Below are 26,697 nucleotides of genomic sequence, written 5' to 3'. Positions count from 1 at the left end.
TAATATTAATGCAAAGGAAAATGTAATAAAAACTAAAGCCCAAAATATACATGAAGATAAGGGTGGCGAAATATATGCAAGCGATACTCTCTTAAGCGAGGATAACGTAGGAGCTATTGATACGAATAATCGAACGAAAACTGGAAGAACATCTTTATCTAATGATGAAAATTTTACTGATAATGCTGATGACAAAATCGTTGGGATTGATACAGAAGGAAATGAAATAAAAGATAAGGACCAAAATATACATGAATATGTGGTTGGCGAAACACATGCAAACAATAATCTTTCAAACAAAAGTAATGTAAAAGTTGTCAATATGGATAATGATACAGAAACTGGAATGTCATGTAATGAAAATTCTACTGATCATGCTGATGGCAAAGTTATCGATATTGTTGCAGGAAAAAATCTGATAAAAAGTAAGGGTCAAGATATACATAAGGATAAGGACGACAGTGTTAAAGCAGAGGGAAACAAAATAAAGAGAAAAGGCCAATATATTTGTAAAAGTAAAGTTGGCGATCGCATATTAAAGAACCTTCGGATCTTGAAAAGGGCATCGCATCCAAATAAACGTATAAATAAGCAAGACACTACTGATTTATATTCCGATTATAGTGAAGCAAGCTCCGAGCATGATGAATTAGCGAAGAAGTCGCGAATTGAAAACGAAGAGGACAGCTGCGATCTGTCATTAGAGAAAATTAGAAATTTAAAGAGAAATTTAGATACACGAGTAGAGTCCAGAGAACAAGAAGATAATAAACTATGCTCCGACGATTATGAACCGGCGAGAAAACGAATTGCACATACCCCGAAAACGCCAGTTCTTCCATTGAGCGTCAACGAAACTAATTATACACATAGCACAATAAGAAGTATAGCTACCGTTGCGACTCGACAAGTTAGTAGAATTCAACGACTAGATACATGTGCTTCGAAAGTAAATTTAAGTAACTTAACTGAAAGCAACACGAGTCGCACAATAACTAAGAAATGTGAGGGAAGCGTCGAATTTATTGAAACAAATAGTATTGCTGGTAGAAAACCTATAAACGAAAAAAATTTAGCTTTGACGACTGTTGAAGATCGCCATCAACACAATGATGTCGCTCTGTCTACTAACAATATCGATTGTGATTCTGAGTTTGAGAAGAGTAACGACGTCCCGATTGAAGATACAATCAACAAAAGTGTCTCAATGGATAGGGTAATAGGAGAAACGTCGAGCAATGGTGACGAGCCGAATGTGTTACATAATAATATCGCAAACGACTCAGAATCAATTCCAATGAAAACAATTACCCAATCGAAGTCCAGTACCCTCTGTAAAGACTCAAAGTGCGACAGACCTACACTGAAAATAATTGAAATGAGAAAAGTAAAGCACTTGGAAAGCACTTGGAAAGTACTTGGAAATAAAAGTCATGACGATCACGAAGTATCGAAGGATGCGATTTCGAATGGCGAGTCGTCGGTTCTACACGGTCGATCAAACTTGCTAGAAACAATGCGAAATAAAAGTTGTAATAATAGCGATACATCTGATGGAACTACTGAAGTACTACGTTCACCCATACTAAGAGACAGTGGTATTGTCGAAAATATAAATGACAGTAATGTGAAAGAATCTCTCTACGAAACGAAGAATTCAGAAGGAGAAGAAACATTCATTAGTAATAAAACAATTAGGATACGGTCCATAGAGATAAAAAGAAATGCGTGTGCGAATCAACAACGTAAAACGAAGTTTATCGATACTTTTAATCATCTTGTCAAGGAGTCCCAGAGCGATAACAATAGTGAGACAGCTGACGAAGCTACTGAAGTTCTATGTTCACCGTCATTGAGAGATAGCGGTGTCATTTGTGATGATTCTATAAATGACAGTAACACGAAAGAGTCTGTCAAAGGAATAAAAAACACAAGAAATAAACGAGAAGAAACGTGTGTTAATAATGAAACAATTAAGGTACAGGCTATTCAGACTCGGAAAAAAAATATAAGCATGAGTCAACAAGATAAAGAAACGAAATCTTCTGATGTCTCTCAAGTTGATGAGAAATTCCAGACGCCAATGTCAAAATTAATGGAATATATTAAGCCTATCAAGAAACACAAGTTATCAAATAGAAAAATAAAATACATTTGCAAAATAACAGGTACGTAGCAAAAATATAATTTGAAGAAGTAGCTCTCAAAACGCATGAGAAAGCCTTTTTTTAAAAATAAAAATACTTATTGAATATTTATCAAACTTTAAACATTTATCGACTTAACATTACATACGTTAACTTTTTAAAAAAATATATATTAATCTTCAAAACAATATAGATTTATAGTTTAAAATACACAATGAGGTAAGTCCAATAATTTTTTTAAATAAACTAAAAAGAAATTATAATTTTTCTTTAATTTATTTGAAAAAAATTAAATGTGTATAAGACAGTTGTTATAAAAATACTTGATACGAATACTTAAATCTTTACTTAACAAAAACGTGTAATTTTCAAAATAATCACAGTCCAAAGTTAAAGATTATATTTTTATCAGAAAATTTTCTGTATTTATGTATGAAAAGTATATAAAAGATCAAATTTTATGAATGAAACAACTTTTAATCTAAATTCTCGAGAAATACTTTTTAGAAACATTCATACCAATTGATTTTAGATATTGTCAACTTGCGACAAATTGACCTGAAAAAGAAAAGATTTTTGAATGTTTCTTGTTTGATATTCTTTGGCGCAATAGTGGGTATATCTATGTGTATGTTTAATAGTCTGCTCCGAATTAATACTTTAGACCTGTGATACATTTAAATATTAATTGATAAATATGTATATAAAATTTGATAAAGAGAGATCAATAAGTATTACTTAAAAACGTTTAAAAAGAAACGCTTAAGTTTAAACGCTTTCTCATGCATCATCAAAAATAGATAGTCCTTTAATTACTAAACAAGATTACTAATATAATTCTGTATATTCCATGTGTTTTAGACCAATTTGTGAAAAACCAATTAAAAAGACTTATAAGCAGTGCCTGGGAAGAGACTATACATGACAATATAGTACAAACATTAGGAAGTACATGTAGACCTCGGATCATAGCCAAGTTAGTATGACATTTTTATGAAATATGCAAATGTCAGACGAAATTGTATATATATTTAATTATATTAGTCAGATAAGATAGAAAAATAAATATTATTGTACAACATATGTACAATATATAAATTAGTAATATATATATATATATACAGAAAGACTTTAATATATAGAGGAAAGTCTATTATGAGATAGGATTCTAATATGAGATAGCAGGTTTTCAACGTCCAAATTCAATGACAAATCTTTTTTCGCAACAATCACACACGATCTAACAATCGATTGTCCACTAAACAGATTTTATTCCAAGGGCAATGAATTCATGGCGGAACCGATACAGATGATGCCTGTTACTCTAGCAGAAACTCCGCTATCTCATTTTAGGAGCCTGTTATATAGGGGGGACTTTTCTCTATATATAATAAATTTATAATTTATAATACAATATAGGAATTAATGATATGTAAATTTATATATAATACATATATTAGAGCTGCCATTTAAAAATTTCAATTAAAGTTACAAGTTTCGCTTGTTAAATTGATAAAGAGAATGCAATAATATTTTTTGGTGTCTATTTTAGATGTATAGTGGAGTTTTTATTGGAGGATGTCGATCATGATGAACTTGTGAATAAATCATTTACTCCTCCAGCACCACCTTTGACGACCTTTGAACAGAAGATTGTAGCGTTATTGTTCGATTTGGAAGCGTTGAAACCAACGGTGATTTATTTCGTACAAGCCGGCATCGAATACAATCTGTTTAGACTTAACAGCTCTGTGACGAAGGTGTATATTTTATTTGTCTAACATAATTTAACAAGTTAAATCAAATTGTTACAATAGCAAAGTGACACTTTCGATTCACAGATTAATATTAATACTTTCACGCATATAGGTGCAAATTGACACGCTCACACGGGTTTACGTCGTCCTGTCGCGTATTCAGAAGGATAGAGAAAAAATACGCATGATATGCTGTAATGCTCTCTATGGCATGGGTGGGAACTCAATAGGCGTTTTGTATACAGCAATAACATCCTGGCCTGAAGTTATTCCAAATAGCGAGGCTAACAAAGGTATCGTAGATGTTATAAAGAAAAACTATTTTGTCCCAGAGAAACAGTGATAAAGTCCGATCGTATCACTAAGCAATAATAAGCATTTTCGATTCTGATTATTAAAATCGCTGTGTACAAAATTGCATCGCTTGTGATGTAAGATGTAAATTTATAAAAATGTTGAATTTTTACAGAAATATTACCGAGGGTCATAGTCTTTCTCATCAGGTCGATGGTGTTTGGAAAGTTTAAGGGAGGTTTGGATCCTACACTAGACAGATTACTCAACTTAAAACGTCTTTTAACGAAATTTTATAATTATAATTGTGCAACTGAAGAAACAGAAAAGAATATTGTTAAGGACCTTATGACTGCTCTTAAAGGTAAGCACATTTTTCACATCATGTTTTTACGAATTATATTAATTAATTATGCAATTATATGTTTTTAGCTAAACGGATGAATGGCTTAGATACAGCCATCATACTTGTTGCAAAGAGAGAAGGACCGGCTTCGACGTATAACAATATTATTAAATCTAATCTATTGCCAATGATCATTAATAATGAGCATCCTTGTGTATATAGCGCATTTTCATTACTTGGTAAGTTATTTTTTTTTATCATATTACATTTTTGACAAAAGAATATCTTACTGATATTATATTACATATTTACAGGAAGGCTTTTACGCGCATTCCCACAAGAGGATAAAGATAATATCGTGAGAGACATCAGCGAACAGCTTTGTGACCTTATCAATTCTGGCCAAGGTGGTATATTCGTTTTGTATGAAAAGTGTAGTTTTCATTATGCAACATAATACTTGTGTATATAATACAATATACATACGTAATCTGATTTATTTTTAAACAGGTTCACACGATCAACAAGAAGGCATAATATCTGCATTGATCAGCCTTTCTAGACACAAATTCGAATTTGTTGCGCCGTCTGTGATAAAATGGACGCCGGGCAAAGCTTTAAGGCCAATTTTGAACACGCAATTACAATCGTTTATAAATTTGCGTAATTCACAGTTTTGGAAGATTTACTTGAATAAGCTTAATGAGGGCAAATAAACATTAACCTCTAAAGTAAAACGTGAATTATTTGTTTCAATCGAAGAAGTGTAGTATGTATATCTTTCAACTATTGTATTAGATAATCTGCTAGACACAGTCAATGTAGCAGAATTACAATGAGAAACGAGACATTAACTATAAATATAAGGTTTAGAACATTTCGATATAGTTCAATGCTTGCATTACATTTTGTTTTAGCAGAATTATAGTTTAAAGCAGATATAATTGTATGATGTAAAATAACTTGGAGTTATTCAAACTGATATCTAATATCTAGTTTTTATTTAGTTCTTTTTTATTAATTCATATATTATTTTTTTCTCTTAAACGCTGTACAAATCTGCTTTAAGTTGTTAAAAATTGTTTTTTAGTTTTAGTAACTTCAGAAAAATTTCACTTAATTTTGTTATAAAATCTTAAAATATTTCCTCAATTTGAAACAATATCCTATTTTGTAAAAATATATAGGTATTATCAAATTATATCTTTTATATTGCTTACTATAATATTTTTTATGAAATTCCTCTAATGTATATATCCCAAAGACAATTACATTTCCGTTTAAAAATTGGAAACGCTTGAAATAACATGTCTAAAGTGGCCAAACCAAATAGTAATTTAAACAGAACGTGAATTAAAACATTAGAATAGACTCCTCGCAGAGAATTATGAATAATATATTTGTAGACACCAGTCTCTATTTGATTTAACCAAAATTTAATATGTTTCGTGTCCTTTAAACGCAGTATAGTTATCCAGCGAAAAATACAATAAAACGAAATATCTGATAAATATTTATAATATTCCGATTTCACGAGTGATACATTGAATTGAATTTGATTCCTAAAATGACAAATAATTGCGGGAGAAACGACATAATATTAGTTCACACAGCGGATACTTCTACTTTGTAATGTATTATCCAAATATATCACAAAAATGTTGCTGAATATGTGTGTATGTGTGTTCGCGCGCGCGTGTCAGAATATTAATAAAAAAAAGATGTAGCAATGAATGAAATGTGTCAAATCGATACTCACGCTGCTTAAGAATTTCCAAACAAGATTTCATAGTTTTTATTTTAATATAATAATGATGATAAAAGTAATATTATATAGTAGCAATAATAATATATAATATAATAATACAATAATAATAATATTTAACATATCGTAAGTTTCCACCCACAGAGCACGCTAAGTTAGTACATGTACAAGGTTTCTTTACAAAAATAATAACAATGTTCTGGTGCAACATTGCCGATCGGTATCTCTTCTTTTTTTTTATTTTCATCAAAATGCCGTTTAGTAACTTTAGATCAATCTGTTAGCCGTTTTCCTTTCCTCTGTCTCGTGCGCGCGCGCCCGCGCTTGCTCTTCCCTTCTAAACAACTAATTTTTCCAAATTAATTGATGTCTTTGGTATGTTAACGTCAGAATAATATACTATGGAGGCTTGGTACGTCAGATGAGGGTACCCGCTGTTATCCACTGTCATAAAATGCCCGCGAGAACGAGCATTGCACGAAGAAGATTGTCATTTCTAAGAGCCAACCACCGGATGGTGAATAAGGCGCAATAAAGATCTCTCTCTTAGAGTATTCGCAATTTCTCGAGTAAGATTCTAAGACGGTGCCATCCAACAGAGCAAAGAATTAATGGCTGTGATCGCTGATGATGATGAACATTATTGCTTTGATACTGACTATTCATTATATCTAAGAAGTATCAATCAATGTAACAAGCGATGTCACATATTACTATTGCAAATTGAAAATGATAGCGTTTCCGAAAATATGAACTGTACTGTAGTGCATTTAGTATTCTGACTTTCAGCCGTTTCACAGATCTAAGATTCGTAATCATGAAATGAAAGTCGGTGAGAAATATAATTTGGAATATGGACAATAAAGTAAATATCGTACATAATGTTATTTTGTGATATATCGAATCAAAACTCTGGTAGTCGCAAACCTTCGAAACTGGAAGTTTGCACTCGAATCTATTGAAACAGTTGATTTTTAATAATTAATTATAGGGTAATAAAGTAATTTTGAGTTTAATTTTCGTTCGGCTAGAAGAAACCGCGTGACATCGTTTAATAGCCTTTCGTACGTCTATGAAATTACAATTAACTCAACATGATATAATTTAAATAATGCTATTCACCTCAACTATATCGTAGGAGATAATTATCGAATGGTGCGAAGGAAACGGCATTTGTATCATTTGTTTTTTGGATGACATTTTGGTGTCGTTATTTTATAATATTTGTGTCATTGATTCATAATATCGTAGCGCGGAATACAATATACGATGCCGTCCGATGTAATAAAATGTCTTCACTGGTACATTAATTGGCTACCCTCTCAAAGCTGGTTATCATAAGTGCTTCGTTTATCATCTCTGACGACGACAATTTACAAGATACAAATCGTAATAAGGCTCTCGTTTGACTGGCCTGGATTCGACCAGTCGGGAAAAAGCGTTAGATTAGTGGAAATACTAGTTAACCATCGGGTGACATGAAAGAGACAAAGATTTCAAATTCGTCAATATCGCAGATTACTTTTAATTACGATGTCACAAACTAATGTTTCAACAATTATCCAGCAACAAAAGAGTCTTTAATCATTGCTGAGCTTATTGGCAAGCCTATGTATTAGAATTTGTAGCAATCGGCGACAATTTTGAAGAGAACGTATATTTCAAAGTACATTTTGCTGTAAATGTATCGGATAACTTAAACCAATAATTTCTTTTGATTTCAGATAAAACATTGTTTTCTTGTAACCTTAATAGTTAAATTAATGAAAAAAAATGGTTGAATACAAATATTTCTTATAGATTTATTGCCGAGATGTTTAAGATTGTCGAGAGTACTACATGTATTTTATACGAACAAATTTGTATTAATGAGATATACATTCATCTCTTCTAAAAAAGAACTCGAGATTATTTCTTTTATATACATACACACACATACAAATAAAACAAATTACACATAATGTGTGTTTACGGAACAATATAATCGCGTTCGATTTGGAAACGGAAGGAAACCTAACATGTGCAAAATATAGGACAGCTGTTAATTTTCCTATTTAGCTATACAATGTGTATGTATACAATGGAGGTACTAGTTCCAAGATATTGACGTCTTACAGCGAATATTTTACTGACTAAATTTCTTTAGAAACCGCATCAAACGCACGAAATCAGAAGGAAATGTTATTTTCTCTCTCTCGTGTCATCCGATGGTTCCGCTTTAAATACACATTCTAGATTTGGATGTGACACAATGCTCACAATCACACGTTCTATTCTCAGCATTCGTTTTGATACTGTGTATTTCATACATTCCTTTTCACAAACAGGTTCTTATTAAATAGTTTTATTGAAATAATAATTTCTAATAGTAAACAAATAGTCATAATTAATTACATTAGTTAATAATACTAATAATAATAATAGTATACGTATCATTATTATTATATAGTATATATATACATATATATATAAATATAAATATATAAATATACATATACATATATATACACATATATATATACAGTAATAATAAATTAGGAACCACGTACAATATGAAATATGGGAAATTAAATTAGAATACATTCTGTTAATGAGGACTATTTATAAATAATAAAAATACCATTTGTATCCGCGTTTATAAATGTTTAGGCCACGCTTTCGTTTCTTACTTTAAGCTTTCCTCTTTCTTTCTAGCTCTAATTTTTTCTTTGTAGCAAGCAGAAATCTTGAGTAGTTCAAATAGAGAAAGCCGTTTGTTGTCATTATTAAATGTGACTCAAAGCGACGAGCGACGGGTGGGTGATTAATATGAAGAAGATGAAACAAGATGTTTGGAAGCTTTCCTTTTTACTCGAAAGTATCTACAAATATACAAATTACTATTGAATCATCGTTCAATGTTTTCAGTACCTTTTCTTGTTCTCTCTTTTAACGAATTATATAATTATAAAAATATGCATTTCGGTTTTTTTAAAGCGCAGTGCATCGTAATACGATGAGGTATCAGGCTGGTGGAACGTAGTACAGCGTAATACGACGTGGCGCGACGAAAACGTTTTTTTTTTAAATAATTAATATAGTTTACGATTCGGGATTTCCTTTAACATAAAATAACTTACTATTTACAAGAAACTGAGACAAAGTGACAAAAGAGGCCCAGCTTTCTACGCGATGAGATATCTCCAAATATACATATCAATTCCACTCTATTGCATTGTTAACACAACATTTTTAATGCTACATAAGTCGGGGGATGTTGGGGAGGTTCGAATAGAAAAGAAATGTGAGATTGGAGACCAAGCCTTTCTATCTAAATAAATAAATAACGAAACAAGAGATGTATGAAATAACGATGCATGATCAATATATAATTTAATATTAGACGATATAGCAGTTTACTTGAGTTTACTAAATAATTTAACAATGCCGGCAGGTTACTCCTTTATATTACGTATGAGACGAATGCTAATGAGAAACGATAATCGGAATTAATATCTAAAATGATAAATGCGTATATCATTCAGTATTCATTTCATTGTTCTGATATCGAGATAAATAGGACGAAAAGTGCTAGAAATTCTTTGAATTTCATATTCAACTTTTTTCCCGTATAAATAGACGAAATAAATTATTTAGTTGCAGTTTTTCTATCACCGAGTTAGCAAATTATGACCCTGCGCTTACAAAGTCATTGGGTTTACTGTTCTACTATATTTGTTGCTCTACTTTGTAATAATAGCTAACGGCGCTTTAAATTCCGCTTTTTATTTTTACCGCTTGGTTACAGATGTGGAAACGAAAACTGATTCACTATAAGTACGTCATTTTTTTTGTGTGCCTAAGATTTGGTAAACGATATTTCGCGTTACAGGAGCAAAACGTCTTGAGAAAATATTTGTCAATATGTAACAGTACAACGCCGGATGGCGATCTGACGTCAATAGACTTTCTAACCGATTAGTAATAAATAGCATCTCTATTTTTAGCGGCAAAATGTACTTCATATGTGCTTAGGGAACTATTGCTTTCTGGTAAGACATCGGATTTAATCTAGATTTAAATCTTAGATACTTCTACATAAGACACATATGTTCATTAACCCTTTGATACTAATGGTACGTTCAATGGTGCGCGTTCGCCTACATTCTTTGGAAGAGTTCGGTGAAAGGATAATGTAAATTAGATCTACTCACAATGTATTAAACCTCTGCGACACGAGAACATGAGATATCTCATAAGATGCATTTATATTTATCACCTTTATATATATCCGGAGATATATCAGATTAATGTCCTTCATGAGTAACAAAGTTAGAATCGAGTGTGGATATCATACGTACCAAGGATCAAAGGTTTTACCTTGTCTACTATCAGCGCTTTACGGCTATTGATTTTGTGTTTTACAAGAAGATTTCGTCACTAGCGTGTATCAGCGTCCTGCGCTCGTAACACGGTTAGCGAATTGGACGATACTCGTCGCGAATTTTAGTGAGAGAAATAGACGGGCGACTTTTCTTCTCGTTTTCTATCTCTCTTTCCTATTTGATCTTTCTTGATCAGATGTACCACTATTTGCTTTCTTACAAACGAGAGTGGAAAGGCACTACTTTTCCAACTGATGCGTGTATTACTTTTTCTTTCTCTTTTTCTTCATTGATAATGAGTGATGACGATGAGACGCGATACTATACAACCGTTTGCATAAAAACAACATTCAATGGTCGCGAACCTTCACAGAAGAATCTACGGAAATGTTTCGTTTTGGAACGTCACATTATTCATGCAAAGTTCCTTTTCGTTTCTAGATTTCTGGACGAAAGACCTATTCCTCGCGAATCGTTCATCGGGATAACCGTTTGTAGAAGGAATACACGATAATCGACGGGCATCAAACGTCCCTTCGATCAAACGGAGGGGACACGAGTGCGACAATAACGGGGAATGTCTCGACATAACGATATAATAATCGAAGAGAGCCGACATCGTCGTGCCGGTACGTGTCATCTCAGCTCAGAAAAATCGTTTATGTGCTTCATTTACATTTGTTTTCTTCTTTCATCGCCGTTAAGATGGTTCATCACTCACTGAATCCAACAAGTTGGTGTATTTCCCAACAAGTTCGCTAATAAAGGCTTCTAAAGGCCGCTGCTGTCTCGAGATATCTCGAACTACCTTCGTACAGTGAATAGTTCACTCGACGATCATTCGTACGTCTCGAGTACGTCGCCGATAACGAATCGTCGTGGCAACACGCTGTGTACAGACGACGCGTCATATAGTTCTATCGCTATTGGCTCGGGTGCTTGCTCTCGTTGATGGATGCCATCTTCATCGACTCCATTTCTGGACAATTCCACTTCGGCATTCTCGTCTGCTCTATCGTCGCCTAAGAGAAGATATATTTCGGATGATGCATTATTATTACTGTGATCGTTGCGAATTGCCAGAATCCGTATTTCGCTTATCTATACGGCGTTAGTATATCGATAGAGTCTCGATAGAGACTCGAGCTTCATCTTACCGAGTTGTTAGTAGTATTCTTGGTCATGTAGACCGGGTGCGTAAGAGAGCGGCTGCGGTTGCTAAACGGCCTCAGCTCCGGATCTCGGCCAGGACCATCCACCGTGTCGACGCTGTTATTGCTGCAACGAGAAGAAAAAAAAGTCGAATGTAATATTTGCTGCGAGTCCGCGAAGAATCCGTATCGATAAGGTCGCGAATTCCATTCGAGAAGTCAAAGTCGCGACCGAGTTCCTTGCTACAGATGAAATAACGACAATGGACGATCAATTACCTCGACCGTAATTCCTTCTGTTTTCGTTTACAATGGATGTAAGCCGTTATACAAATGATAACGACAAGGAATACTGCTATTGTGGCACCGCCGGCGATGCTGGCTGTCTCCAACATTACTCGTTGCCGTGAGGCTGTCAAGAAAAAGAAATATCATTTTCATTTCTCAATTCATTAAATATATATAATATATATTCGGAAGAGGAATTAAACGTGATATCAGTAACTTTGGTGATGCGATTTAATAAATGTTCTTAACATTACGTTTATGTGCGTGGTTTTTTTTTAATTACTCGTGTGGAGTGTCCTGTATATTTCAATTTTTATTCCAATTAAATAAATATGGATAGATACTCTATATCTTCTAGATAAAGATAAGTGATCAAGTTCTTCTTTAATTGTGAAATATTTTGTGCAAAGTATTCGAGCTACGAAAAAAGTTTTACTACGTGAAATTAGTAAATGTCTAAAGATGGGATGTATTTTATACCTCGTGTGAGTAACGTACAATTAACTATGTTTTTGTAATAAAAAAATATATAAAATTGTCGAATGTAACAATTTTTATAGTTTTCGAGTCATCGATATATACATTGTATGATCGAAGATATGAGTTTCGTCTAGAAATACTCATCACTAATGTACACTAAATTAAATCCATAACGCTAAATTAACGAAATTAAATTTTCGATTTGAATTTGTGTGCATGACATTCCACTTTTTTGCTTATAATTTTGATACAACTATAAACGCAGAAATTTATTCTTTACTGTCACATTTCAGTGTTGGAATACTTTCGAAAGCTATCGCATCGTATCGCATCGCCAAAGTTATCCAGAGAATCCCTCGGGAACAGCAAGGTCTACTCACGTAAATAGGAACCATCCAAATCTTTAAACTCGCATCTTTGCCCGATATATCCATTGGCGCATCTGCGAAACAAAATATCACGAGTAACATTAATTGATGTTATCACGAATGATTCATGCGTTTTCTTTTTCTTTCGTAATTTGAATAGTAGGAAGGTAGAATGCTTTCTAAGTCCCAACTATTTTTATTACCGGTAATAAGATAAATGTATTTATATCAAAAGTAGTTAATGAATATTTATTTGAGCTTAATTAAATATAAGCAAAAAGAGTTAAAAAAAATCGTTAGTTAATTGAGCATATTAGTTTATCGAGTGCGTTGATTATGTAATAATTAAAAAGATAATCAATGATATTCAGATAAACTAATCTTCGCTGGTACAATTGATCGAACGAGGTTTACAAATAACACACGCAAATATTTATATTTATATTACATTTACGAGTTTGTTTTGAATAAACAAATGTAATTGTATCCTGGATGATTATATGTATTTATAAATATAATGAATTATAATTTTATAATAAGTTATCATCTCTTAATGCATAATTGGGAATTAATATCATTCAATATTCCTAATCTTCTTAATTAATGGTCAAATTTCTCTGTTATTCAGGAAACATTTTTCTCGATACTACGGCCGGTATTCATAGTCCGTTCTTATATTTAAGATCATCTTAAGTATACTCTTAATGTATTTTTAACCAATCACAGAGCCGTATTAGCCTCTTAAGACAACACTTAAGATGATATTGAAATAAGAATCGACTATGAATACCGGCCTACGAATCTATTGCCCATCGAATATATCGCCGGCCAAAAGTTTGAGACCATGTGTAGAATTTGAAAATTCAGTAAAACACTATGGTTCAAAATTCGATTCGTGCCTTATTCAATATTTTTTCTCAATTTGAATAAAGACTTATATTTAGCACTGTTGTAGTTAATAACACTGTTTAATTTTAAGAAAATAGACTACAGATTCATTAAGATCTTTTTCCAAAACTGAACTATAAATTATTTTACAAGATAGATGAAAGAATCTTCTGTAACAAAAGAAGAAAGACTTGTAACCAGATTACCCACGTTAATAAAAAAATGATTAAATGTAAGAATAGTCGAATATTCTTTTTATCTTGTAAAAAATATTTCTTATAGAACTATCAAACTTTCTGTTATTTTATTATAAAATTTATTTTACTACAAAATGTTATTTTTTATTTACTATAATGAAAATATATTACGTTGTAATGCATAAGTTTGATTTCACTTCATAAACATTTTCAATAAATGGTCTCAAACGTTTGACCGGCGAGATATTGATGTTCCCAATAGAGGGTGCAACATTATTCGTTGTATTATTCGCTTCGCTTTTTACATAAATATGACATTGAGAGAGAAAGAGATCGATTAATCCTCCGTTCAAGTTTTGAAATTTACTTTGAGATTATCGATTGACGATCGACATCCTTCGGATATATTTCTTTACCACTCAACTCGAACACAATTTCACGCGTTACTGCCCATAAAAGAAAACTTAAACCGGTATTCATAGTCCAATCTTATATTTAAGATTGTATTTTAAAAGAGTTAAAAGACTTTTGCTCAAAAGTAGGAAGTCTGAAAAATAGGTAATTTTTGAGATTTTTCTTCATACGCATTTCTTACTATTTTATTAGAATTAAAATGCGAGACGCAACTTTCATATAAAATGTGATGTAAATAGTAATAAATGAATATATATGTAAAACCAGCAGTTTTAATTTTTTTCATTTTACGACGAACATTTCAGAAGTTGTCTATTTTTCGGGTACTTCTGCGAATACCTTCTTTTGACTGTAACAATCCCAAGATAATCGTTTCATTAACCCTTAAATGCATGATTTTTTGTTTTTATGATTTTTTTGCTGAATATGATACAACAAAAGGAGTACAATAAGGGAAAAATGAGAAAAAAAATCTATCTTACTATTTTTTTTTCAAGAACAAAAGGGTGTGTTGCCGAATGGCAACATCATGAAATTAGAAACATATGAAACATAAGTTATTGCGTATGAAAACTTCTGAAACAGTTATTGTTCAAACATCGATGCCGTACATACATTCAACGCTACTCACCTAGATATCGGTATGTTGCCGAATTGCAACATGATGCATTTAAGGGTTAACTGAATAGAATCTTCAGATCGTCCGTGACTAAACTTAAGACGAGATTTTGAATAATTTTTTTCCAGTCTTGACACGTAATGTCCTTTCCGTGCCCTTTTTGATTCCTTGCAAATCAACTTTCTTTTGTTCCTATTGTGACCAAAAGGTTCGCTCTATTTTTAAGAAACTTTAAGGATAATTTCGTGCATGAAACTACCATTTATCTAAATAAAGAACATTTTGATCGACCATCTCTCAAGCAGGTTCATGACTTGCTCAGACTTGTTCAGACCCTATTTTTATGGTTTTCGGTAGAAAGGTTTTGGAGGCTTCCAGAATCTTCGAAAGAGAATTTTGCGAAAATCGGAATAAAAAATAACAGTGCAAGATCGAGTGAATATGACAGGTAAAGTAGGATAAACGGTTCCAACAATTTCTGACAATTATATAAGATTTGACATTGTCTTGATGAAACAGGATTCTTTTTCTATTTAACAGAACGCTTCTCGATTGTTGTCTTTTATTTGTCCAGCTCGTCATATGCGACTCTTTTTTTTTCAATTTTACCGGATACACGATATGATTTTCTTTGGTCATAATCGGCTAGAAAAAATATTTCCTGAGACGAAAAAACGTATCAAGAGGTTTATTCACTCTGATCGTTGAATGAGAAAATGTAATTTCAAGATTGAATGAAAGATACGACATTACAATTAAGTTAAAAATGTATTTTCCAATATAATTTTGTGCTATAGAATTGTATAAAAAAATTTGTACATAGCACACGTTTAAAATTATTAATATTTTTATGTGTTATTCAAGAAAAAGCCTGAAGACTTGAAGATCAATTGCGTTTATTGCATTTGGCAAAGTGAAAATGCAACAAAATAAGTCGTATTTTCGATATGTTATGTTTCATTAGTTATCGTGAGCGTAAAAGCCGGATGCAAATAAAAAACCGATGCACCACAAATATGTGCGGCGGATAGCGAGGATGCTGAATTCGGCTGCATTAATTCTCGTTTGCAAAGGGGGTTTCAAGGAATTTATTGGAGACGCTCCACATTCTGAAACAGATTCTATAATTGTATAAAGTTCTTTTTATATAACTTTACAGAAAAAAACTTTATTTTTTTAATATAAGTTTGTAACTCATAGTCTCTATAGTATAAAATTATATAAGTTTTCAACGTCGAAATGTACTTTTCACCAATCCAGTGTCTCAAAATTATATTTTCTCACCAAACGGTTAGAGCGGACAAGCAGATAAACGGACTTGATATAGATGTCCCCTTAAATGACGACTTTTTTTATCCGTCTCAAGGAGCATCCTTTTTAGTCGATTGTACAGACCGAAGATAATTTTGTGCAAAATAAGCAATTGCATGTATAGTCTCTTTTTCTTCGTTCATAAAATAAAAAAAAACTGACAACCCATACAGCACCGAAGCTTTCAGAAACATTTCAGAAAACATTGTTGCAATGTTTCTGAAATGTTTTTGAAAGCTTTGGTGCTGTATGGGAAATAGCTTATTTTTCTCTTTCTTTCTCAATCCATTGATCTCGTCAAATCTTTTCGCTTTTATTCAGCTTCTATTTATACCTGTGGCCAGTCAGTTTCAATCGTTTAAGCAGTCGCGCAGAAATATTTACAATTGAGTATTCGCGTGCTACATGGTAGCTAAAACAATCGCCGTATCACAATCCCTCATTGGTGTCGCCATTCGTAGTTTACACGCTCCTTTTCACCACAAGAATCGGATTTGATAAAATTTGCTACGGGGCGTTTAAAAGTCCACGAGGAAACATGACTGTTAGATTAATTCAAGTCGGGCGCGACAAGCGCGAGATGAGAGGAGACTTCGATTCAAGCGGTAGATCGCGGTCGACAAAGCAAACACCGTGGGAAATGGTAAGGTTGAGTGAGCACGGTGTGCTCCGCACTCCTCGACGCTATTCCGATGTTAATCCGATTACTCGATAGACTTTTTTCCCTCTCTCGATATATTTAAATTCAGCCTCGCTCTCGTTGCCTCCAGGCATCAATCTTTGCGAACTAGCAAGTCCGAACGAGTATCGAACGACAGTCACCGTGTTCGTGAGCAGACAGAAGGGAAGACAAATAGAGAAAACGTCGACGTAGATCAAAGGAGGAGCGTTGGTAGCGTTCAGGGAAAAATGTCAGTCGAACACGAGCCGACAGGAATTTCCACGTACGTGCCGAGGTTGCGCAGTCACAGATTAACGGCTGAACAAGGCGCGAGTGGTGGTGCCGTCTCTCCCTCGGTGGCTCTTTCGCCCGGTACCGCCGCGATTGTTCGCGGCCACGTCTCGCATAGTGAGGCGCCCGACGGAGACCGGAGGGCCATAATACTCCTTGTACGCGTTCTCGCATAAGTGTCGGGGCATTTTCGAACATTTCAATTGTCCACGGTCTGCGGAATTTTTGCCGCGGGGAAAACCCGCGGAATGGAATTCTAACGTGTATTTACTGCCTGGCCTGACTTCGCTGAGCTACGGGCGAGAGGTTCTCAAGTGAGGAATTGAGTCGTACTTACAGACAGTTGTACAGAACGGAGTCGACAATTTTTACGGTGAAACACGTGGCGCCGTTCAAGCAATACCACTCTGCGTAATCCGGTGGACACTTGTACATGTGGAATGTGATATTCGGCCGATCCGTCGGCGTCGGCGGCCTCGGTTTCGGCGTAGAACGCGACGAGCAGGCATCTGTTGATGAAATACATTGTTTAGAACCTTATAATATATAAATTTACGTTGCGTTACAATTCCATTTTTTTTTCTCCGCACACGCCACTAAACGGTTTTCCAGAGAACAAGCTCGCCCATTTCAATAGCGGTTACGTTATTACAGTTTATTTCTTTCATTATTATCACTACTGAAGATTCTATAGTACACTTTCATTTCGCATTCTGTATACATTTTATATTGATAATCAACTGTATCGAGGATGATTAAAGACTGACGATTCATTCGGCCCCATTATGGAGACGAGACAAACAGTGAATAATCGGATGAACTACTGAAGGCGCTTCAGAAATTTTGTCGGTTTTTCCAGGCCCGTTGAACACAATGGACCATGTTTCTTCCTAGCTCTTTTACTAACACCCTCGCTTTTTTCCAAACATCTACGCACGCGACACCAGCGGCGGTGGCCACCCTAGCGAAAAGACGAGGTGAGGCGAGGGTGAGGAGAGGAGAGATAAAGTAAGGTGAAGCGAGGGGAGGGCAAGGTAAGGTAAGACAAGGTGAAGTGAAGTAAGGTAAGGTAAGATTAGGTGAGGTAAGGTAAGTTAAGGTAAGGTAAAGTGAGGTGAGGTGAGGTGAGACGAGACGAGACGAGACGAGGCGAGGCGAGGCGGGGTGAGGTGAGGTGAGGTGAGACGAGGCGAGACGAGTCGAGGCGAGGCGAGACGAGTCGAGGCGAGGCTAGGCGAAGCGAGGCGAGAGGTGAGGTGAGGCGAGGCAAAGCAAAGTGAGATGAGGTGAGGTGAGGTGAGGTGAGGTGAGGCGAGGTGAGGCGAGGTGAGGCGAGGTGAGGTGAGGTGAGGTGAGGTGAGGTGAGGTGAGGTGAGGCGAGGCGAGGTAAGGTGGGGCGAGGTGAAGTGAGGTGAGGTGAGGTGAGGTGAGGCGAGGAGAGCCAGACGAGCTGAGGTGAGGTGTGGTGAGGTGAGGCGAGGCGTGGCAAGGTGAGGGGAGACCAGGCGGGGGAGGGCGGAGGGGGATGAGAGCGCGTGCATCTCGCAGGCGCGAGACTGTACACAAAGCTGCAAAGTACAGCTAAGGCGGCGATGGTTGCATCTGTCCCGCGCGTGGCTGCTGTCCGTCACCTGTTGTAATTTTACAATCTGCCGTTTCCACACTCCGACAACGCTTCACGCTCCGTACGCTCCAGTTTATCGAGGAGGCACGGCGTTAGATCTTTTTTTTTTCAACGAGAAATCACATGGAATCTCTTTGTTTCTCTCCCTCTCCCTCCCACCTCTCTTTTCTTCACCGTCTTGACATTACTTATCTCATAGTTAAAAGTCATCGTGGAATTTTACGATTAGAAAATCTCGTTACATCATTGTCACTCATCATTGTTAGAGATTCAGATTTGTCGGTTGTACCAGTCGTCACGTCTTTACGGTACATCGAGAGATAGAGACGCGAGTGCACGTGTGTGCTGGGAAGATAAGCGTGTTTGACAGGCATACGCCAAAGTTGCCGGAGCGCCTTTGTAATTGTAGCGCGACGCGAGAGGCGTGAGGAACAGGGAAACGGATAACGATACTCCACGTCGATTATCTCGACGGTTTTACGTTGGGACCAGGTGCAACGTGACGCGCGAGTACTATTACATTATACACATTTGCTCGTATCGTCTGGTATAAGTCGCGCATAAAATGAGCGCTTTGTCGCGAGGGCGAGGGCTTCGGCCCGACACGGAAATATTCTGTACGGCAGCACTTTTGTCTGCCTTGTTCGCCGAAAAAAAAGGAGAGAGACAGAAAAAAAAGGAGAGAAAAACGACAGATTGTAAGATTGTGGCGCAACGAGCGTAACAAGTGGCGAAGAACGTAACACGGGCGACTGATTCACCGTGTAATGCGAAACGATAATTTATCCTCTTTAAGTACACGCTATTTCCATGGGCGTTACTCTTTCTCCTTTTGTACCCGATAATACCGGCGACCGCCAAATTGTAGCGCGGCTTATAAACACAAATAGCGAGTATAAACGCAATTTAAGGACATTCGGTTAAGATGCAATTCGTTCCTCTAATTGTGCGAGCCGTATATACGCGGGACGGGTTACGCGAGTCGGGTGTGTAACAACACATGCTGATACCAACCTGCTATACCCAAGAGCGTGTAGGAAAGAAGTAGTATAGTCGCGAGATAAGGCGGAATTTTGCATCCTCTCGCCATGGCAGTGACGACAGAGGGGTTAGCGACGGCGTTGGTCGCGATAGGCGAGGTTCGTGCGAGAGGATGGACGGTCGTCGTCTCGGTTCGATGGACCTCGACATCGGCATCAACGTCGCCGCTTCCGCGAGGCCGCCGATCGTAGAACCGATGAAGGCGAGGATGAAGACGTTCGAGACATATCTTATCGTCCTCCTTCTCTTCAGCATCAGCATCATCGTCATCGTCATCGTCATCATCATCGTCGTCGTCGTCGTCGTCGTCATCGTCGTCGTCGTCCTCGTCATTCTTGTCATACTCGTTGTTCTCGTCGTTCTCGTCCCTCTCGTCGTCGCCGCCGTCGTCGTCATCGTTATCGTCGCCGTCGCCGTCGCTGCCCCCGTCGCCGATGTCCCTTCGATGGTGGTATCGTTGACGCGACGACGAATGACGATGGCTACGATAACGGTGATGATGGCAGAGGTAAGACGGCGAGCGGCAGCGGCTAGCGACGACGTCATTGTCGTCGCGGGGAACATTGCTCCTCGCCACCGACGACGAGCTAATCTCCTCGATTGACACCCCGCCCGTCTCGCGGCATCCTCTATGGTTGACCTCTCCTTCTTGCGTTTCTTCCTCGGCAGCGCGAGCGACACCACCTGGGCCCGAGCAGCTCCGGCGCACGTGCCGCCGCTTCCCTGAAACCAGATACCCGTCCCGGGCGGCCGTTTATAATGTGTTTTATCTCGGGCGAAGACTTCGGGATCTAGCGAGAGCCCCACCAGGCCCCACCGGGCCCACCAGGCCGATGACAGGCAGGATGGGACGGCTGTTGGGCCGCGGGAGGACTGTTGGATTCGCTTTTCAACTTGGAGAGAGCTCGCTCTTTTCGATTCGATTGCGTGCTGTCGCCCTTAACCGTTTCGCGCGGGGTCTTATAAAAAAAAATTATGCTAGAGAGGAAGAGAGCGAATACGAACGAGTCCATCAAGAACTATTGCCTAAAATCGTTAGAAAAAAAATACTGTTCGATAGAAAAGAATTTCTTTTTCAAACTCGAGAAATAAAGTGATCCTTTAAATTTGAAAAGTCAGGTACAATTCCGGGGTCCGATGCGGTTTCTTGCATCACAAATTTTTCGAATTGAAATGAAAAAGAATCTTTCTTTTAACGTACACACTATAAAGTGTCGAGAAAGTTATATCCGCTCTCAAAGCTCAACATTTTCAGTTATTTAAAAGGAATTTGGGTGAAAATAAAGATTTCAGTAGGAAGAATAATTTTAGCGATTAAATACCGGGTCTTGTCATGGGACGGTTGCAAATCAAACGATTGAAAACACGTCAAGAGATACGATCGTGTCGCACCAAGTGGCGGCAACAGCAAGACAGATCGCAGTACCTACACGTATACACGCGGCTCGCTTAATTGAGCCGATGTACGATTATCGGCCAATTAAGTTTATAACGGGACTTAATCCATAACCGAGGGCCCTATTGCACAAGTCTTTTTAGTTTCGTCCTTCGTGCGGAGATGTAATGCGAGAAGTATAACGCAAAGTCTAAATTTATAAAAATACATGTAAGAATACGTGTAAGAGGCGCCGTCATGCGATGTCCTTCTGCGAATTCCGACGCAAGAGTGCATTAGCGATCAAGCCTCGCATGCTCGGCAGCTGATATGCGTCAGTTTTCGCAGAGGATCTGATAAGAGTGAGGTGTGCAAGATGTTACACGCTGAAAATTAAATCACACATGTATAAACAATAAAGACAGTCAGGGGTCAGAAATTAACGAGCACTGACAGGGGTGTTTTCAATAAATAAATAAATTAATACATAAAGCTTATTGTCAGCGAATTAAATTGCATAATAATTTTGTATTTTGGTTGGACTGAAATCTATGACTCTCCAGTTTTGTGAACGAACTAATTGAACCAAAAGAAAAAGGGAAATAAGAAATTTTTTAAATATAAATATGCAGAATCAATGTTTTACAGATGTGATCGTGATGGTTTAATTTACATTCTCTCTGTGGTGTTATAATAGATCCAATTGTCGACTACGCGAAAATCTCATTAATATCCTCACAATAAATTTACTTTTGAAAGTTGAAACTTCTAGCGAGGCATTTAATTTTGAACGAGAGAAAACTAAATACAAATCATGTTAATTGTTGCATAAACAATGAAGTATTGAAATGTTACGTACATTATGAATGGCATTACGTTAAAAAAATTGATGTCAGTTCACAGTTTTACTATCTGTTTGGAATTTTTTTTAATTGTACACGTAACGGAACGTTTCTCTGATCGAAGTCTCGAGTATAAAAAACTATAAGAAATGCTCACTGTTTTTCTTTAATATTTTATCGCTGTAAAAATATGTACCAGAAACAGCAACGAATACTTTAACCCAAAAAGAAGAAGAAATGTAATCAGATTCAGGGACAAATCAATAGGCGCAAATGCTATATTTTACTGCTGTACATGAAGTGGCCGATAGCACAGCGCGATAAATTTATGATTTTAATAACGAAAAAAAACTTGGCAAATGGCGCGAGAGCGATGTATCAAGTTCAAAGTAGAAATTCTATTGCAAAAGAAAAAAACCACCAGGCTATTTCACCTCTGAACCTCGTGTAAGGCGGATAGCATGATAAATGGATAACAAAAAAAAGAGCACGTAATTTTTCTTGTACGAGATTCGACCTGGATGCGATATAGTCGAGTCAACACGCAACGTCAATGTATTCGCAGAAAGTACGATTAGCGAAGGGGCATGGCGTCGAAAAACTTCGATCTAGAAGTACATACAATATATACGGGGTCTTGAAAACGACTCCCCCCCCCCCCTCTCCGAGGAGAAGTCATGACGATGAGTCGTCAGATTTCAGCGGAATCCGCGACACGTCGAACCTCTGCGAGATATCGCAGAAAAACTAGGCGCGCATTACTCAACCGTTTCCCGTCACCTGTGAGCCATTGAGAAAGTGAAAAAGTTGGTTAAACGCCCCCCCCCCACAAGTTCTCGACAGAAAGTAATAAAGTGCCGATTGGAAGTTCTCTTCCCGCACAAAAGGGATTCTTCTTTTCTTTTTTTTTCTGTGGAATGTAACGCGCGATGAAAGATTGACTCCGGCGACAATCGTCAGGTCCCCCGCGTCGAATGGGCCTTGCCGTGTTGGCGAAACACAGAAACGTGTGCCGACGCCGAACCTTTGAGATTAGGGTGTGACTGTTGGTGGCCTGGTGGACGAGATTATTCGCCACTTCTCCCCCTCGCCCCGAACGTGGCGCGAGGCGGGGAAATGTCGTGCGGGGGCATCGGCGAACGCGATGAAAAATTATATACGAGACGACCTACATTAGTCGATACACACGGCGCTGCGCTACTCTGCGACAACGCTTGCGATCGCAGCAACAACAGTTATAATGTTGTTGAACCAGTTGGAATATGAAACTTCTTCGTTTACCGTTTCAGCTGAAGGCGCCACTAAGGACGACCCGATCGCTTCCAGGAATTTCAGATTTCACAGTGAGAAACGCGAACCTGCGTCACGTCTCGGGAAAAGCATATCGCGTTCGCTGGCGCGTCTTAATTAATAACGCAGTCAGTGCGATTTAAAGTTTTCCCAGAAAAAAAAACTCGCACGTTACATGCAGAGGAAATTGTGAGATAGGATTCTAATATGAGAGAGAGCAGGTTTACAACTTTTTTTCGCAACGATTACACGATCAAACGGTCAATTTTTCGCTAAACAGATTTCACCCCGAGGGCAACAAATCCATGGTGGAACCAACAGATGATGCCAATTAATTGAGCAGAAACTCCGCTGTCCCATATTAGGAGCCTGTCTCATAATAGGGGACTTTACCAATATACGGAGAGAATTTGTTCTTCACGTAATCGTGGGGCAACGTGGCATTTCGAAGAATGTCATGAGCTTTTTGAAACTTTACCATACATTTCGCTAGTAATTTTACTTACAAGAAGTTGGCAAGAATTGCGAAATCGATTTCGAAACGAGACATAGTCTATTCGAAGGAGGGTTACTGGGTTTATGAAAAGTGTCGAAGGGATAGAGCGAATGGGTCTTCGTTTTTGAGAAATTTGCAGTTAAAAGTTGAGCATGCGCGGCCACGTGTACTGTAATTACCGTAACTTAACCTCGTGGTGGGTGCGAAGGCTAAGGCGCGCGTTTAGATTTTGCTCGGTCAATTTTTTTTAAATAAAAGCTGTTTTATAATTTAATTTAGTTTTATTATTGCCTGCAATGTCATATTATTAAATGTGCACAATACATTTTACATATAAAATTAAAAATAAGAATTTATTATTCAAAGTATTACTTGTTAGTATACATGTTACTAGTAGAAATGTGTGGTAAAATTTCAAAAACTCTCATAAAGCTCATCAAGGTAGTGTCAGAGTCAAAGGATCACTGCTAGCCCGTCCGATTATCGAGGTTAAGGGGATGCTGAAGTGATTCTGCACTTTTGGCACCTTTTGCTCATAGAACTGTCAATTCGTGAAAACCTTTGTGTAACATACAAATTATGTGGCTTTTGTGTACAGACTTTTGTATACCGACAGTGTCCCACCATTCAGATTAAGTCACAGAACAGCATGGTATCACTGAAATTAAGCTCAGAGGCCTAACAAAAACTCTATTCACTCGAATAAGTTATAGGTTAGGTAGCAAAAAATCTATTCACTCAAATAAGTAATGGGTTTAGGTAACCTATAACTTATTCAAGTGACTTCTTGTTAAGCTCCTAAACTTAATTTCAATGGTACCATGATGTTCTTTCACTTAATCTGAATAGTGGGACACTGTCGGTCTGTGCACAAAAGCCACATAATTTGTACGTTACACAAATGTTTTCACAAATCGACAGTTCTAGGAGCAAAAGGTGCCAAAAGTGCAGAATCACTCCAGAGTCCCCTTAAGCAACATCGAGTGTGGTTAAAACTTGGACGGGTGACCGCGACTTTACGGTTCCTCACACACGGCCGCGAAAATGTTGGCTTATAAAGTTCTTCAAAATGCCATGTCTCACGATTAAGATTTTCAGGGTAATTTTTAAGAGGAAATTTTCACCGTGTAGTGTTCAAAGTGTGTAATATTAATAGTCTAAGCAATTCAGTAGGGAAAAATAGTATCGCGTGCCGTTGGCTTTAAACTCCGCATCCTGATTGGCTCTCGTAAGCAATCCAGTAGGGAAAAATAGTATCGTGTACCGTTGGCTTAAGACTCTGCATCCTTATTGGTTCTCGTAAGCAATCCAGTAGAAAAAAAAATAGTATCGTGTGCCGTTGGCTTAAAACTCTGCATCTTTATTGGCTCACGCAAGCAACCCAGTAGGAAAAAAAAACAGTATCGTGTGCCGTTGGCTTTAATTTCGATTTTTACTCCGATTCTTTCAGTGCACAAACGCTGACTGTGAATGAATAACGTTCGATGTTTCACAAGCGTATCTCGACGAAACTTATTACGTGCTGTATAACGGCAAATTAAATATCTGACATCGCACACGCAGAGAAATGTAATAGAAATAAAGAAAAATGTATTTTTCGCAGAAAGTAATACATTAATAGACTTGGGAGACAGTCATGACTGGCATATAACGGCCTTGCTCCAATAAGCGCGTAGCGACTGACACGTGAACACGTGACAGATAGATAGATCCGATTTGCTCCTCCCATTTTGAAAAGTGCTGTAAACGGTGCAAGCGCGTATTCCGCAAAACTTATCCGTGAGTTACAATTAAGTAGAAAGTCAAAGCGGATCCGAGCGCCGATCGGCGACGCGCCTTTTCTCGAGGAAATCTTATCGCGCGCACGTGCTTCTATCGTGATTCATCGCGGCTTTAATTTAACGACGGACGATACGGGCTGCGTAAATAGTGGACGGTGCCGTTGCACCTTTGTCGTCGGGCGAAAACCGTCGTAATGATTCTCCAATAGCGAATCCGGTTGCTCGCGCCAGCGCGCACTAAGGCTTGTTTACAGTCAATCCTTCTATTTAAGGATCGTCTTGAATATCTCTTGAAATATTTCCTAGTCAGTAAAATGATCTGTAGAGCACCCACGCGGATCGTTTCTCGGCTAAATACTTTTCGAACGTGTATTTAGGGCAAAGCTAGATGTAAAAATCGACTATAAACAGGCCTTAGTGTGCACTCGGTGCGCACTAGCGCAGGCAATCGAATTCGCTACGAGTATCGCGCATGCGACCCCCGTCCATTCACGACACGCGCGCGCTATGACGTCAATCGGGCCGTTCAAATGTTCCGCCGCGACTAGTCACCGTATCGACGCGCTTTTCACGTACCTTTCAAGGTCCGGCACACCGGATCGGAAAGCGGACCGAGGGACGTCCCCGCGACGTATCGGTCGCGCATTACGGATGAATTAGCGCGCGCGCGCGAGATATCCGGTATGCGGTTGCGAATGCGCCGTTACCGCGATATCGCGTTATCTCGCGCCTTCGCTCCGCGGAGTAATTTCTCACGTCGAGCGCGAAACGCGCGAGCGAAAAGGACGGCATTTGTACGTAACGTTAAGTTTTTCCTCGTGCGCGCGAGGCTCGTTCGTAGGAAATAGACGACGAGGCGACACGGTGGGGAGGGGGGGGGAGAGAGAGAGAGAGAGAGAGAGAGAGA

The 26,697-nt window shown here is 37.6% G+C and overlaps 2 protein-coding genes across 2 annotated transcripts in view; one reads left to right on the top strand and one right to left on the bottom strand.

Moving 5' to 3' along the window:
- Positions 1–6,532, top strand: part of LOC105559093 — an 11,637-nt gene extending 5,105 nt beyond the window's left edge. The window contains exons 8-15 of the mRNA XM_012007153.1: positions 6–2,168; positions 3,009–3,123; positions 3,700–3,907; positions 4,017–4,197; positions 4,374–4,562; positions 4,631–4,783; positions 4,859–4,951; positions 5,055–6,532. Coding sequence (XP_011862543.1) covers positions 6–2,168; positions 3,009–3,123; positions 3,700–3,907; positions 4,017–4,197; positions 4,374–4,562; positions 4,631–4,783; positions 4,859–4,951; positions 5,055–5,260 — 3,308 coding nt within the window. The 3' untranslated portion in view covers positions 5,261–6,532. The remainder of the gene's footprint in view (positions 1–5; positions 2,169–3,008; positions 3,124–3,699; positions 3,908–4,016; positions 4,198–4,373; positions 4,563–4,630; positions 4,784–4,858; positions 4,952–5,054) is intronic.
- Positions 6,533–9,144: 2,612 nt separating this feature from the next.
- The window catches only part of LOC105559077, a 40,401-nt gene continuing 22,848 nt past the window's right edge, over positions 9,145–26,697 (bottom strand). Inside the window, exons 2-7 of the mRNA XM_012007123.1 lie at positions 19,980–20,729; positions 17,679–17,850; positions 12,973–13,034; positions 12,104–12,236; positions 11,831–11,951; positions 9,145–11,695 (exon numbers count right to left, since the gene is read on the bottom strand). Of these exons, the coding sequence (XP_011862513.1) occupies positions 11,597–11,695; positions 11,831–11,951; positions 12,104–12,236; positions 12,973–13,034; positions 17,679–17,850; positions 19,980–20,729 (1,337 nt within the window). The 3' untranslated portion in view covers positions 9,145–11,596. The remainder of the gene's footprint in view (positions 11,696–11,830; positions 11,952–12,103; positions 12,237–12,972; positions 13,035–17,678; positions 17,851–19,979; positions 20,730–26,697) is intronic.

Source organism: Vollenhovia emeryi, unplaced genomic scaffold (assembly GCF_000949405.1).
Source record: "Vollenhovia emeryi isolate VEMERY1.0 unplaced genomic scaffold, V.emery_V1.0 DF939291.1, whole genome shotgun sequence".
NCBI classification, from domain to species: domain Eukaryota; kingdom Metazoa; phylum Arthropoda; class Insecta; order Hymenoptera; family Formicidae; genus Vollenhovia; species Vollenhovia emeryi.
The sequence above is the reverse complement of the archived record's forward strand: the minus strand, read 5'-3'. Positions and strand labels throughout refer to the sequence as shown.